Source organism: Mastigoproctus giganteus, chromosome 5 (assembly GCF_048544385.1).
Source record: "Mastigoproctus giganteus isolate SK-2022 chromosome 5, ASM4854438v1, whole genome shotgun sequence".
Taxonomy (NCBI): Eukaryota; Metazoa; Arthropoda; class Arachnida; order Uropygi; family Thelyphonidae; genus Mastigoproctus; species Mastigoproctus giganteus.
Genome location: NC_143579.1, coordinates 89,600,939 through 89,617,896, shown reverse-complemented (window position 1 = coordinate 89,617,896; position 16,958 = coordinate 89,600,939). Strand labels below are relative to the sequence as shown.

Sequence of the window (16,958 nt, the reverse complement as noted above, 5' to 3'; positions counted from 1 at the left end):
CATACAAATGCAAGAAAAGTCAGGGGATATCCACTTACGTACAAAATTATACAATCAGAAGAAGACACTCCATGGGCAGTTATCCTTGTTAGGAACCTGCACATAACTGCTACCAAAATCCACATTCTCTGTACCCCGTGGGCAGTGTGTGCCCAGCTTATAGGACCCATGGGATCGTTCCACGTCATCTCATTGTACTGTCGTCCAGGCAAAGACATAGTCCCTGCCATCAGGTATCTGCAAGCAGTCCAAGCCCTCCTCCCAGATGGAAAGATTATTCTCTGTGCCAACGTCAACTGCCATTCTGCAATGTGGCACAGCAACTCGGAAGACTGCCCGGGCAATCACAACGGCTGGCAACTCGAGAACTTTCTCGCTACATCCTCTCTTGTAATCCTTAACAAGCCTAACAACATGTCTACCTTCAGTAATACCCTATGGGAGTCCACAATAGACATCTCATGTCCAAACCTCGCGGACTGGAAAGTCTGCGAGGCTTGGACAACTTCCGACCATAGGGTGATTACGTTTAACCTTCAACGCTCAATAGAATCAGCACCTCCGCCTAGAAAAAATATCATCTGTTATGCAATTAACAAAGCAGACTGGAACCTCTTTAATTTAACGGTCCAAGCTTCCCTTCAAATTCCTGGAAACACCAATCTCACCAACCTCAACCACAACCAGCATCAGAGGAAAATAACATCAATCATAAACAATGTCTGTGACAAAACAATCAAGAAGAAACATCCTTTCCTGAGTGCTGTCCCACGGTGGTGCAACCAACTGGATCATCTCCGCCATCAGGTTCATACAGCACGGAAATCATTTCAATGTGCTCGCCGTACCTGGCCCCCTCATGAAGTTGATGCCCTACACAATAACTATTGTAGGCTAAGAAATGACTACACTAGTTTAATTAGAGCCAGAAGAAACAGTCTTGGGAGCACCTGGTCTCCACGACTGGAAACAGCATCCCCTGGGGAGTTGTGTATCGCATTGTTACAAACAAGCTCCCCAGGGGTGAGGTCATCTCTACAGTCACCCCGCAGGCCACCACAACCCTCACATGGGAAGAGTCAGTAAACAACATCTTGGACACCCTGTTCCCGCTAAACACAGATCCTCAATCCAGCCAGCAACAAGAAATCTGTACTGAAAACGCATCCTACAGTACCACTTCTATAGAACAGCCTTTCAACTTAGATGAATTAAAACTTGCCATTGGCAAAACAAAAAACAAAAAAAGCCCAGGATTGGACTTCATTGAAGCAGAAGTAATTAAGAAGCATGCAGAGACGCAATCAAATCTCCTTCTCAGCCTGTAAAATCATTGTCTGGAAGTTGGACTCTTCCCAGATGACTAGAAAGTGGCTAATCTATGCCTCATTTTGAAGGACCCAAGTAAACCACCAAAGCAGCCAAGGTCATACAGACCCATAGCACTCCTTCCCATTTTAAGCAAAATATTTGAATGTCTTCTCTTATCCAGATTGGAAAAACACTGTAAAAATGCAAATCTTCAGTCCCCAAACCAGTTCGGTTTTCGGGCAGGCCGTTCAACAGAAGATGCTCTTCAGCAGCTCACGGATTCAGTCAAAAATTCAGCCACCAAATACTTCTTAGTAATATCAGTGGATTTCGCCGGGGCCTTTGACTTGCTCTGGTGGCCAAGTATACTACGAAGACTCAGAGAAGCTAGCGTTCCAGCAAATCTTTACAGCTGCATACAGGACTATCTTCACAACAGAAGTGTTACAGTCAGAAATGCCTATCGACAAGTCTCCACAAATGTCTACAGAGGATGCCCCCAAGACTCTGTCCTTGGCCCTTTCCTATGGAATGTGGTCATGGACGAGTTCCTGAACCTAGACCTGGGGGATGTTTCCACCCAAGCCTTCGCAGACGACTTGATACTGACAGTCACTGGAAACTCCAGAGCTTCTGTGGAAACAACAGCCAACAGAGCCCTTACAAAGCTACAAGAATGGGCCAGCCTCCATAAACTCCATATATCCCCTGAGAAAGCTACTTCAATTCTACTCAGAGGAACCCTTCAAATAAGCAGGCCGCCGCAGATTAAAATTGCTGATAGAACCATCAAACTGACTACTGAGATGAAGTATCTTGGGGTAATTCTCAACCCCAAGCTCACGTTTTACCCGCATATAGACTACCTTCATCGCAAAGTCAGGAACTACATGGCAGTGGTAGTGAAGATCAGCAGGTCTGACTGGGGTCTAAATCGTCGTTCACTGCATATGCTATACAAAGCTGTATTTATTCCCACTATAACCTACTGTGCAGGTGTCTGGTATCATTGGGCACTCATTGTTTGTAACCAAAGGAAGCTCACCTCCATCCAGCGTAATATCCTTCTCACTATCACTAGTGCCTGCTGCACAGTAAGCAACCCAGCGCTCCAAGTCTTGGCAGGAGTTCTCCCTCTGGACCTGCAGATAATTTGCAAAGGCATGCACTACCAGCTCGCAAAGGGACTCCCTACCACCATCCTGGATTTCACTACAAACCCAGCAAACACCATCAAAGAAGAAAAAAAGTGCCTTGCAGTCTGCCTTCTTAACACCTGGCCAAACAGATGGAATACCACCCCCAAAGGTTCCATCACTAAAAAATTCTTACCTGAAATAGCCCAGATCTACCCTAAAGCTCCAGCATGGTACAGCCCAGGGTTATATACCACTTTCCTGATTTTTTTTACAGGCCATGAATCCATAAATCACAAACTTGCCTCTGTGAGCATTGTAGATGACCCTCACTGTCTTCGTGGTGAAAACGAAGACTGGGATCACCTATTCTATGTTTGCCCACTCTACGAGGACCTGCGAACGTTGCTCATATCAAAAATACATGCCTTGCTTCGAGGAAATGAACATTTTCTGATCAATGAGGAAGACCAGTACCACGCTTTCTCTGCCTTCACCCATGATCTCTTCACCAGAATAAGATCACTGGTACAACGTCCTGGAACTGATGCACACTGATCAACACCCTTTTCTCATATACTGAACATCTTCACTTAGATTGTGACCACTTCTAGCTACTGAACTTGACACTCAGGTCGCTTGAATTGTTTCATCCGTGTCTCTCTTGATATGTGATTGTCTTCCCACCCTCTCGAGGGCCCTCTTCTTCCACTTCCGCTTAGTTGGGAGAATTCCCACCCAACCTGCGGAGGATGCCTTCCCTTACATCCCCTGTCGCTCTGTCTATACCTCCTTTCCTTTACCCTCTCCGGTACATCCTGTACTCCCTCTAACCTATTATTTATTTATTTATTTTATTTATTTATATTTTTTACTTGGTCTCTTTCCAGGAAGCTCAGGCAACCTGGAGGAGACTAGCCAGAGAATTATGGGCAGCCTGGCTACCTCCTAGTGGTGTGTGCGGGCAACGTGAGGTCCCACCAGGGGCCCTGCTGCCAAAAGCCAGGACACCCAACAGAACCCAGCACAATACTTCATTTACAACCCAAAAAATTTTTCTGGCTTTCACAGTGATACTGTTTGTCTCCACAGAGTTCATATGGCGCAGATGTGGGAAACCACCAGAGGTGCCTTTCCCCCAACACTATGCACACTGAGTCCACTAGTTTACGAAAGCGCTCCACAGGTATTTCCATCCATGCTTGCTGCACCACTGACCATAATTTCAATACGTTGCTGGGTAGAGGATCCAAAGCTTGAACGGACCTTTCCACAGCATCCCAAAGATGCTCCACAGGGTTCATATCTAGTGAACAAGGAGGCCATTCCATGGTGGTAAAATCTGCAGAATGCTTTTAGAACCATGTTCTAGTCACCATGGCTCTGTGGGGAGGCACATTGTCCTGCTGGAAATGTCTATTGCCCTGTGGGTGCATGATGGCCATGAACGGATGCAGATGGTCTGCAGGGATGGACACATAACCTGGAACGTTCAGAGATGCATCTAGACGTACCAGAGGTCCCACTATGTGCAAGTTGAACACGCCCCAGACCATTACCGACTATGCACCTGTCATGTTCCTTGTTGACATGACGGGTGCATAGCTTCGTGCGGTTTTCACCAGATATGCACCCTCCTGTCTGCTCAAAATAACTGGGAATGGGATTCGTTGGACCAGGAGACCCATCTCCTGGTCCAATGAATCCAAGGTTCGGGGGCCAATGTTCTTTCGCCCAGTTGAGGCATCAAGTCCTGTGTCGTGGTGTTAGCAATGGGACTCTAGTGGGTTGGCGGCTCCCATAACCTATTTCACCTAATGATCACCTGATAGTCTTGGTCGAGACGTTTCTGGCACCTCCCTCATTGAAGTCGGCAGTGATTTGTGCCTCTGTCGCTCTCTGGTTGGCTTTAACAATGCTAGACAGACAACGATGGCCACGTTCATCCACACCTTTCTCCGCCCACAGAGCTATCTACAATGAGATATTCTGGAAATAGCATATTCCCGATACGCTCTCGATACTATCGAATGGGGACAGCGCAATTTCTGTACCACCTCCGCGATAGTGACCCATGCATCGGGCACCCACTATCATCCCTCTTTCAAAGTCGGTTAACTCACGATATTTATCCATACTGACATCAGATTACCGTCTACATGAATGCAGTGATGCCATGTACCTATATACCTGGCAAGTGGTGGGTTCATCCACTAGTGAGAGGGGTGACAGCATTGCATTGCCCAGGTATCCCACGAATTCTGTCCTTTCAGTGTACTTACCTTGAGAAAAAATTGAAATATATGGTATATGCAAACTATTTTGTAACTGCAAATTAGTTTGCTTATAATAGTTATAAGCAAAATAGTTTGCTTATTTGGAGCTGTGTTTCATATAAATATGAAACACAGCTCCAGATAATAAGAAAATTAACGTAAGTCTGCAATTTCATGTACTGTATTTATTTCAAATGAATTATTTGCCTGCCGTGTTGAATACTGATAAACATTAACCAATCAGATGACCAGTGCGACTTCTGGGTATGCAGAACAGGCGGTACGAATAGTTTTGCCAATACCATTAAGTTTTAGAATGGTAATCCCTTTGACTGCTTAGCAGCTGCAGCACTAATTGCCGGAAGGTCAGAGATACGAACAATGTGTTTCCAGTTAAGTGTTAACGGTTGTGTTTCCAGTTAAGTCATGTGCTACTCCAGTAGCACATGACTGCACTCCAGTCATGTGCTACTGGAGTGCACAGGACTGGAGTGCAGTCATGTGGTCTAATGTGGGCTGGTCTAATGTGGGTTGGCATGAGCTGCCAACCCACATTAGACCAGCGTGGCAGATTATGGTCCATTTTACGTCAACATGAATTGTTGAGGTAAAATGGACAGTGGTTGAGGTAAAATTCCATCCTGCAGTGGGTTGATAATGGCTGTGGTTTATCTTTTTTTTTTTTTTTTTTTAATCTGTTTGTTATATGGAAATTTTCTTCATTCTACGGAAACTATTTTAAATGTTCGATATCAAACGAAACATACACATTGAGAATGAAGTATAAGCTCAGAGTAATTTTCAAGTCGATTTGTGCAAGTGCTCTTGGAGTTATGAAAATGTGGATAACTAGACATTTAGATGGCGGTAGGCTTGTTGATAGAAATGCAAAAAGGACACACATGATGTTATTATTTAGACCATTTGTGCAGGGGGCCCTCTTCGACAGAACCGGTTGAACATGCTTTGTTTCAGGCTGGTGCTTGTGGCCAGAAACTATTTTTCCATTTCTTCACAGGCTCTGTTAAGTCGGTTATGCTGCTATAAATTGCTTCATCATGTAGCTGTGTTACTATTATTATTATTATTATTATTAGCCATAAGATGCAAGGAAGCCTGAGGCTTATACTGCACTAGCCAAAAAAAAAAAAATTTGATTTACCTGTGACCCAGACAGAGAGAGAGAGAGAGAGAGAGAGAGAGAGAGAGGTAAAAGGAAATCACCAAGAAAGAGAAGAATGATGATATCCAGCTCAGGAACCTGGATGTGCCAAGCCCATACTCACCAGATGTGAGCCCCTGGGGTTAATGTGGTTATGATTGACATACATTCATCTACTCTACTAAATGGTGCCTCCATAGCCAGGTGGGCAGGAGCAGCAGTGCGTAGCACATGTTTCTTGATTAGACCGAGGTTCAAGCCCGTGACCACGAAATACGGAGGATGCAGAAAGGTCAGGGAATGACCACCGCATATCCCCGGAGCAATATGACCTTAGTTGCTAATGCTCCTTAAAAAAAAAAAACAACAATAATAACTCTACTAAATATGTGCACTGTATTTCCCTCCTTTTTCCTTCAGCTACGTATCATTTTCCCACCAGCTTACTTCTACTACACATTACTTGAAAACTCCAGGTATTGTTCACTTTCTTATTATACTTTCGGTTTTGTTTTCTGTTTGTGTCTTGGCAGGTTTTGACTTACATGTGTTTTGCACCTGCTTTTTCCTTGCAATACAAGCATTTGGTATTAGCTCCCTTTTATACTAATGCTTACAAACCCAGAGCCCTTACTATAAGGTTGGACTTCATAATTCCAGTTAGCTCAGTGTAATTTAACAACTTTTTCTTTGCTTTTTATCTTTCTACTATCTATTTCTACCTTTCTTCCTCTTAGTGTATATGAGGGTGATACAAGCGTTCATACCTTCTATCGCTATTTTCGTCTTTATTTACTTAACTACTCCTTTTTCCCTTCCCTATCCTCAATTTAATACCTCACCCTATACCATGTGCTTGTTCCAAATTATTTAATTCTAATTTCCACAAAATTACTACATTTAAATCCTACACAAAACTACATATTTTTATTAAAAACACCTTTTCCCATTCTGAAAACCCTTAACTATATTTTATTCTAATTTGACGCTTATTTTTACCTTAATAATTGAACACTGCATTGGGACTACCTTTTCAATACTGAATAAGAATGTGCTAATTTCATTTTTTTTTTTTTTGCTTTTTGGCCTTTCTTCTACTATTATGGACAAGTATAGAAACACAGTTCCTGATACATGGACAGGTGTAGTCCCCTGATGAAATACCTGACCATGTATCAATATTCACTTTAGCTGACATCATATTCTGCATATTTGCCTTACCTGTATTCGACTTTTATCTAAATATATCCCCCCATATCTGATGACAGCTCTACCACTTTTTATTTTATTTGTATTGTATTTTAACTTATTATTAATAATTTTACTTTACAGTTCACCCACCTCCTATTAACTTTATAATTTGGCCCATAATTTTCTTAATTCATCATAACTTTTAGGTTATTAACATTTCTTTCACCTTTTTACATATCTAGTATACTTCTTTTTCTACTATCCTTACCCTTCTAGTCACTGGCACTTTGAGTGATTTTCACCTCCATCTATGCATACTTTATTTAATATATCTATTCATACATATGTATATATACTTTTGCATCCTTTAATGCTGCTTTGCACTTTTAGGTGCATCTGTCATACCTGACTTATTAATTTTTCATCAACTGAAACCTTTTTTCATCCACTGAAACTTTTATTTTTATTTTAAAATGACATTTAATATATATATATATATATATATATATATATATGGTAAAACTCCAGATTTTGGGTACCTGAATCAGCCACCACAGTTCTTTAAAAAAAAAAAAAAAAAAAAAAAAAAAGAGAGAAAAAGAAGAGAAGAATGGGAAAGCAGCAAAAATTCAAACATATTAAAAAGTTCATAAATATGCAAGTAATTGCAAGCAAGAGTTTTTTTTTTTTAATTTTTTTTTAAATTGGTCTCATCTAGTCTCATATGTTTTCTAAATTAGGTTTTTTTTTTTTTTTTTTATTATAAAAATTATTTGGTCAAAAGTAGGGGAGTAATAAACACCTTAGAAACTTTCGGAGAGAGAATAAGCTATCATATCAAGTCATATTTGGAGGCTATAGTAAATGGTGTGTTAGAACATAGCATGTCAGTATTTATGTCATTTACTGCACAAGTGCAAAATATCTTTAAATTTTACTGAATTTATGATATTTTTACCCTAACTTGACAATGCTGAATTCAAGTAAGAGAAGTTTGTGTGTTGTTTTCAGTTTTTTTTTTTTTTTTCCCCCAGACATTCGTGTTCCTAGGGGGTATTTGTGTCGGCTGGGTAATAGCATTCATGTTTATTGTCACAGCATCAGATATAGAAGTAACTAAAAATGGAACAGTGTCATTTCGAGTAAGCCAGTTTTATCAGGTAAGATTTAAAGATAAATGTCTAAGTTCGTGCTTTTTTTTTTTCTAAACTTCTGGAATTTTACTTTAATCTAGTCTAATCTAATGTAAGTTCATAATGCTGTACTTTGCATTTATCTAAGCTTCATAGTAATAGCACAGTATATAGGAGTATTATACCATTATTACGCAATACATGGTCTTCAATGGTATCTCATCGGATAGCATCACTACTCTACCACATTGCAGATGATCAATAATTTGGGTTATATTCTGTTAACTCATTCGACTTGAATAATACTATCCATCTGTGCAGAGAGATTTTTATAGAGGCTATTTTCACACAGTGCCATGGCCGAGTTACTTAGTGGCAATCAAGAATTTGATTTAGAGATCTGCTTTGGGCAGAGGTGAGGGGGAGATCCTTTACTTAACCTGGAACTGGTTGCTCTGAAAATTGTTACTCCTCTAGATACAGGGATTTAAGTGACTCTATACACATCAGCAAGAAATAATTTCAAATTGTTCACTTTTTGATGCAACCTCTGTTATCAAGCTTTTCTGAATGCAACTGTGAAAAATACATTTTTTATATTAAAAACAAATATTTTAATTATTTAAAAAAAAACATCTCTGCAGCATTGCTTTTTCTTCTCTCTTATTTGAATATTATCTCCATTATTATCATTCATTAATAGTGAGTGAGGTGCCTCCGTAGCCAGGTGGGAAGGAGCAGCAGTTAGTAGCAGACGTTTCTTGATTGGACCGGGGTTCGAGCCCATCACCACCAAATACGGAGGATACGGAAAGGTCAGAGAATGACCACCGCATATTCCCGGAGCAATATGGCCTTAGTTGCTAATGCTCCTAAAAACCAAATAACAACAACAATAGTGAGCGAAATGTTAATCGAAAAGCCAATGCACTTTGTTAATTGAATCTGAGCCAAACTCATTTGTGATGCAAAGCCAGAGAGAATAATGACTGGATGCTCTACCATGAAATGTTAAGTGCATGCACTTGAATGATCAGATGCAAGAGACGAGCACCAATTTTAAATTCATATTTTTCAGTACATGCATAAACATGCATAAATGACTCTGAGGAGTAAAACGAACAATTGTGCAGAGAAATAGAGTGGGTCAGTAAATCAAAATGTCTTGTAATGGGAAATTTTAACTTTACAGATATTAACTGGAACTTGTGGGGTTGGTCATTCGCATGCTAGCATGACTTTTGTGGATTTATTGGAGGATTGCTTTCTACTGCAACATGTTCAAGCAGCAACCAGAAGGAATAATACTCTTCATCTCATTATCAGCAGATTATTCATGCATTAAGAATTTTCAGATAGAGGAACCACTAGGTGACATTGATCATAGTGTAGTGATGTGGAATTTACTTAAAGATATAATTACCATCAAGGATAAAGGGAAGGGTTTTTGTTTTCATAAAGAAGACTACAGTGGTCTCAGACAGTTTTTAAATTCCATACAGTGAGATTAAATTATGATGTTAAAACCAGCAAATTCTAAATGGGAAGCCTTCAAGGAATTAATCTTGGAAGCTACTAGGCTATCATACCAACTAAGAAATACTGTTCAAGATTTAGACCTAAATAGATGTCAGATGAACTAATGAGGCTAGTGGCAGAGAAGAAAAATGTGTGGGATGCATATAAACTATCAGGTGACACAGAAGCCTATGGGAGATATAAGCTACTCTGTAACCAAGTCACAAAGGAGTTTAGGCAATCAAAAGCTGATTACGAGACATCCTTGGCAAAGAGTGCAAAGAAAAACAATGAAAACTTCTTTACTTATATAAACTCTAGAAGGAAGAGGATGAATCGAATTGGTCCAGTTGATATTGATGGTTCGACTGTTGATGATCCTGTCAGATAGCTGACAAACTGAATGAGTATTTTGTATCTAGCATTAGCATTAGCATTAGTAGAGGCATTTGATGCAAGAAAGCAAGCTTATGCAGCATCAGCCAAAAAAAAAAACCCACTTCCACTTCACCCCTCTGTTCGTTCAAAATACCTGTCCACCTGAGCCTTAAACTTATTTAGGCTATCAACCTCCACCACAAGGAATGGAAGTCTGTTCCACCAACCAACCACCCGCTGGCTAAAGGCAAATTTCCACACATCTATCCTACATCTGTCTTTCCACAATTTGAATTTATGCCCTCTCAGGTGATTTTTCTGAGCTAGAGGAAGAATCCCATCAGCATTGAGCATGCTTAAACCATTCAAGGCTTTATACACCTCTATCAGATCACCTCGTTGATGCCTAGTCTACAGACACTGTAATTTGCAAAACTTAAGCCTTTCTTCGTAAGAGCACCCCTTTGTTCCATTCACTAATCTTGTTGCCCTTCTCTGTACTCGTTCCAGCAGCTCTACATCCTTCTTGAAATGAGGCCTCCAGACCTGTATACAGTACTCTAGGTGTGGCCTGACCATTGCCTTATACAATGGAATAATCACCTCCTTATCCCTGCTGGAAAAATTCCTGTATATCATTGACAATACTCCATGAGCTACTCTTGCAGCCCGTCTGCACTGCTCAGAGAACTTCATATCTGCCTGCAAAACCACCCCCAGGTCCCTTTCATTCTCTACCACTGTCAGTGTAGTACCACAGAGTTGATATGTTGCTCTGGGGTTGCTGTTTCCCATGTGTAGTACTTTACATTTGTCAATGTTAAACTTCATTTGCCACCTCTCAGCCCATCTGCTCAACCTTTCCAGATCCTGTTGCAGCAGCATAGTGTCAGTAGTGTCCTTGACAACCCTGCCAACCTTTGTATCATCTGCAAACTTGGACATTAAGCTTGATATACCATCATCAATATCATTTATAAATACAGAAAACAATAATGGACCCAACACTGAGCCCTGAGGGACTCCACTAATAACATTAGTCCACGATGAGCAGTGTCCATTGATTACCACTCTCTGTCTTCTCCCCCTCAACCACCCCTTTATCCATAGCAGCAATTTGCCTCCAATGTCACACTGCTCCAATTTGTGTAGCAGTCTTCCATGTGCAACAGTATCAAAAGCCTTTCTAAGATCCAAGTATATAATATCAAAGTTATTCCCTGCATCCAGTTCTTTTGTGACTGCATCATAGTATCCAATCAAGTTGGTCAGGCAAGACTTCCCCTTAACAAAACCATGCTGTGTCTGAGCTATAACTGAAGTCTTGTCTAAATGATCCTGCAGTGCTTCTTTAACCAGTGCCTCCATTAATTTTCCTGGAACAGAAGTTAAGCTCACAGGTCTATAATTACTTGTGTCAGCCTTTGATCCTCCTTTGTGAATTGGGGTCACATTTGCACATTTCCAGTCTATGGGTACCTCCCCTGAGTCCAAGGAAGCTCTCATAATTATGGCTAAGGGTTTGCGTACTTCCTTTGCTGCCTCCTTTAATATAACTGGATAGATCCCATCCATCCCGGGTGCCTTTCTTGTGTTTATCTTCAACAGTTTCTCCTCCACTTTACTCCCAGTTATTTCAAGATTCTGTAGCTTACTGCTAGAGTTGAATACACCTCTGGCATTCCCCTTGCTGAATAACTCCTCATGTGTGAATGTCGATGCAAAATATTCATTTAGTTTGTTAGCTAACTGAGCAGGATCATCAACAGTTGACCCATCAATATCAAGTGGACCAATCTGATTCATCCCCTTCCTTCTAGAGTTTACATAAGTAAAGAAATCTTTGCTGTTTTTCTTTGCATCCCTTGCCAAGGATTTCTCGTAATCTGCCTTCGCCTGCCTAACCTCCTTTGTAACTTGGTTGCATATCAACTTGTATCTATCATAGGCTTCTGTGTCATGTGTTAATTTGTAAGTATCCCATGCATTTTTCTTCTCTGTCATATGGCTCATTAGTTCATCTGACATCCATTTTGGCGTAAACCTTGAACAATATTTCTTAGTTGGTATGTAAAGCCTAGTAGCTTCCAAGATAAGTTCTTTGAATGCTTCCCATTTTGAATTTGCTGTTGGTAACATCATCAGTTGGTCCCACTGTATAGAATTTAAATACTGTCTCAGTCCATCGTAGTCGCCTTTACGGAAGCAATAACCCTTCCCTTTACCCCTAATGGTAGTTACCTCTTTGAGTAAATCCCACTTCAGCAGACTGTGATCACTGCCACCTAGTGGTTCATTTATCTGCAGATTCTTAATGCATGAAGAATCACTGCTGATAATCAAATCAAGAGTATTACTCCCTCTAGTTGCCTCCCGAACATGCTGATGTAGAAAACAATCATCCAATAAATCCACAAAAGCCCTGCTAGTGTGTGAGTAACCAGCCCCCAAATTCCAGTCAATATCTGTAAAATTAAAATCTCCCATTATAAGACTCTCTGATTTACTGGCCCACTCTATTTCCCTGTACAGTTCCTTATTATACTCATCAGAGTCATTAGGCCTATAGCACACAACTACTCTCAATTTTGATATCCCAATGCTTATGTCACACCAAACTGACTCAACACTGCACTGTCCGGCGATGTTGACTGGCTTCACTTCCTTGGTTTTTATGTGTTTCTTAACTAATAGCATAACCCCTCCCCCCTTCCTATCCTGTCTATCCTTTCTGTAGACGTTGTACTCCCCAAATTGCAGTTCTTCATCCCTTATATCTGTGTGACACCACGTCTCTGATATCCCAACAATATCTGCCTTTGATGTTTTGAGCAATACCTCAAATTCATCAAATTTATTTACTAAACTCCTAGCATTGGTGTACACGCAAGTATACCTGCACCTGTTTCTATTCTTAGCTACCCTAACACAACCCATGTGTTTACTTGTACTGCAATGGCTCCCGGCAGTCTCTGAAATACCATGCATTTTGTTTTTCAGGCTTCTGCTCATTCTAATAGAAGCAGTGCAGGAAGCTCTTTCACGTCTGTCAGTGGCTACTGCCAATCTATTGGTCTTTGTCTCCCCCCAAGCTAGCAGTTTTTCGACCCACCTAACACTGCCTCGATAGCATCAGCAAATATTCTTGCACCCTTTCTATTTAAGTGTATCCCATCCCTGTAGAAGCAATCTCTCCTGTTAACAAGTACAGTCCAGGCTGAAAAAAATTCTACCCCTTGAGCCTTGCACAATCTTTCCAGGGCCGAATTGATCGACAAGGCTCTCATCATATACTCCCTCCTATCGTGTCTGGGCAGAATTGCAGACACTTTCAAATTCAACCCTAATTCTCGGCTTTTGTTCAACAGTGACCTGTACTTGTTAAGTAATTCTGCCGGTCTCCTACTCTTAATATTATTAGTGCCAACGTGTACAACTATATCACCTTTTGTGCCCTTAAAAGATGATATTCGCTCTACAACGTCATCAACCTTTGCCCCTGGCAGACATACCCAGGTCCTGTTCCACCTATCTTTTTTACAAAGCATGTTCCCCGTTTCCCTGACAATAGAGTCACCAACAACTACTAGTTCCTTCGGGACCAGCGCATTCTGCCTCGGGGGTTGTCTCTGTGTCACGCGATGCCCAAGTGCAAGCTCTGGCGTTGATGTGGGCAGCTGAGAGCTTGATGGGCCCCTCAATTTAGTTTCTTCGAGGGCATCCACCCTGTCCTTCAAGCTCTCATATAGGCCCACAAGAACGCCGAGTTGTTGCCTGATATCGATACACTCCTTGCATCGCGCACACACAAAGACATCCCCCTTGGCAGTATCATGTCCCGCACCCGATTGCTCTGCAAACATCAAGCAAACAGTGCATTTTATAAGGCTGTGAGTCAGAGGACAACTGCCCCCCTCAGTTCTGCTTTGAGCACTTCCATTAGCTTGAGCCTTTTGCTTTGCTGCTCTGGTCTGAGTCATGATTCTATTAATTTATTAATTAATTATAATTAATTATGTTATGTTATTAATTATGTTAAATATAATTAATTATATTATGTTTGTAATCTAAGTCGTTATATGTATTTATTTAAACGTATAATTTAACTGCTAACGAAGTTCAACTAACGCTATCTAGTATGGTATATAACTATCGTATCACAAAGGCGGGAAAATTACGAACGGTAGCGGAGTTGAAACACGTGGAAACCTTTACCGATACTTTTATGCAATTACAAGGGCGAGTAAAGAATAAATACACCAAATTAATCAGAAAATCACAAAATAATGTTATACTACTAAATTTAAATCAAAAGTTTTAGAAAAACAATAATTTCAAATCAATAAATAAGAAAAATCCACTTAGCGGCTTTGAACACGACCGTCTCTAATTCACATATCTACATTCACATATGAGGAATTCTATAAGGAAGAGGAGGACAGAAGTTTTAACAGAGAGCTAAATGATTTTGTAATAATGAAGAGCAAAGTGGGGGAGAAATTGTTGAAGTTAAACATAAAATAGGAACCTGGGGCAGATGGAATATATCCATTTATATTGAAGGAGACAGCAAGGGAAGTAAGGAAACCCTTAGCCATAATTATGAGAGTATCATTAGATTCAGGGGAGGTTCCCATGGTCTGAAAATGTGCAAATGTATCTCCAATTCACAAAGGGGGGGGGGGTCAAAGGGTGACACAAATAATTATAGACCTGTTCACAGGAAAATAGTGGAGTCACTGGTTAAAGAAGTGATGCAGGATCACCTAGACAAGACTATAATAATAGTTGAGACACAACATGGGTTTGTTAAGGGGAAGTCTTGTCTGACAAATACTACAATGTGGTCACAAAAGAACTGGATGCAAAAAATAATTTTGATATCATATACTTGGAATTCAGAAAAACTTTTGATACTGTTGCACATGGAACACTGCTGTATAAATTGGAACTTTATGGCATTAAGGGCAAGTTGCTGCAATGGATAAAGGGAGGGTTGAGTGGAAACGGCAGAGAGTGGTAATAAATGAACACTGTTCTATTTGAACTAATGATATTAGTGGATTCCCCCAGGGTTCGGTGCTGGGCCCATTGTTGTTTTGTGTATTTATCAATGATATTGATGAAGGTATATCATTCTTAATGTCCAAGTTTGCAGATGATAAAAAGGTTGGCAGGGTTGTTAAAGACAGTATGCTACTGCAACAGGATCTAGAAAAGTTAAGCAGATGGGCTGAGAAGTGCCAACTGGAAGTTTAACATGACAAATGCAAAGTACTGCATATGGGTGGCAGTAACCCAAGAGAAATGTACTACACTCAAGGAGTTGGAGAATGAAAAAGATCTGGGGATAATTGTGCAGTCAGATATGAAGTTCTCTGAGCAGTGCAGACGGGCTGCCAAAGCAGGTCACAGAGATTTGTCAGTGATATATAATAATTTTGTTAGCGGAGACAAGGAGGTGATTATCCCCTTGTTGTAGTAGCAGTGGCATTTGATGCAAGAAAGCAAGTGTATGAGCTTATGCAGCATCAGCCAAAAAAAAAAATCACACCATTCCCTCCAAATGCCTGTCCAGTTCCTCCATAAATTTATTTAACCTATCAACTTCCACGACAGATGGAAGTTTGTTTCAGCAATTAACCACCTGCTGGCTAAATCTGTCTTTTCTTAATTTGAATTTATGCCCCCTTAGGTTCGTAATCTGAACAAGTGGAAGGATCCCATCAGAATTCAGCGTGCTCAACCCATTCAAGGCCTTATATACCTCAATCAGATCACCGTGCAGGTGCCTAGTCTCCAGCCACTACAATTTGCAGAACTTAAGCCTCTCTTGGTAAGAGGATCCCTTCATTCCCCTCACAAATCTTGTTGCCTTTCTCTGTACACGCTCAAGTAAATCTACATCCTTCCTAAAATGAGGCCTCCTGACCTGTATGCAGTACTCAAGGCGTGGCCTGACCATTGCCTTATACAGAGGGATAATCACCTCCTTTTAACTGCTAGAAAAATTCCTATATATCATTGACAAAACCCCATGACCTGCCCTGGCAGCCTGTCTGCATTGCTCAGAAAACTTCATATCTGACTGCACAATTACTCCCAGGTCTTTTTCATTTTCTACCACCTTGAGTGTAGTACCACACAGTTGGTATGTTTCTCTGAGGTTACTTCTACCCATATGCAGTACTTTGCATTTGTCAAGGTTAAACTTCAGTTGCTACTTCTTAGCCCATCTGTCCAAATTATCTAGATCCTATTGCAGTAGCACACTGCCATTACTGTCATTAACAACCCTGCCAACCTTTGTATCATCTACAAACTTCGACATTAAGCCTGATATACCTTCATGAATATCATTGATAAATATACAAAACAACAGTGGACCTAACACCGAACCCTGTGGGACTCCACTAATAACATTAGTCCAAGAAGAGCAGCACCCATTGATTACCACCCTCTGTCTTCTCCCACTTAACCATCCTTTTATCCATTGTATCAACTTACCCTTAATACCATTCTGCTCCAATTTGTACAATAGTCTTCCATGCGCAACAGTGTCAAAAGCTTTCCTGAAATCCAAATATATGATATCAAAATTATTTTTTGCATCCAGTTCCTTTGTAACCACATCATAATATCCTATCAAATTTTGTCAGACAAGACTTTCCCTTAACAAACCCATGCTGTGTCTGAATTATTGCTGCAGTCTTATCTAGATGATCCTGCAATGCATCTTTAACCAGTGACTCCATTATTTTACCCGGAACAGAAGTTAAACTAACTGGTCTGTAATTACTCGTGTCACCCTTCGATCCCCCTTTGTGAATTGGGAATACATTTGCACATCTCC

At 40.6% G+C, this 16,958-nt stretch overlaps 1 protein-coding gene across 3 annotated transcripts in view; it reads left to right on the top strand.

Annotated features, from left to right (window-relative positions):
* The window catches only part of LOC150085550 (choline transporter-like protein 1), a 361,536-nt gene that overhangs the window by 280,175 nt on the left and 64,403 nt on the right, over positions 1 to 16,958 (top strand). For all 3 annotated transcript variants that reach the window (XM_090373336.1, XM_090373335.1, XM_090373334.1), the window contains exon 12: positions 8,111 to 8,236. In XM_090373336.1, the coding sequence (XP_090229462.1) occupies positions 8,111 to 8,236 (126 nt within the window). The remainder of the gene's footprint in view (positions 1 to 8,110; positions 8,237 to 16,958) is intronic.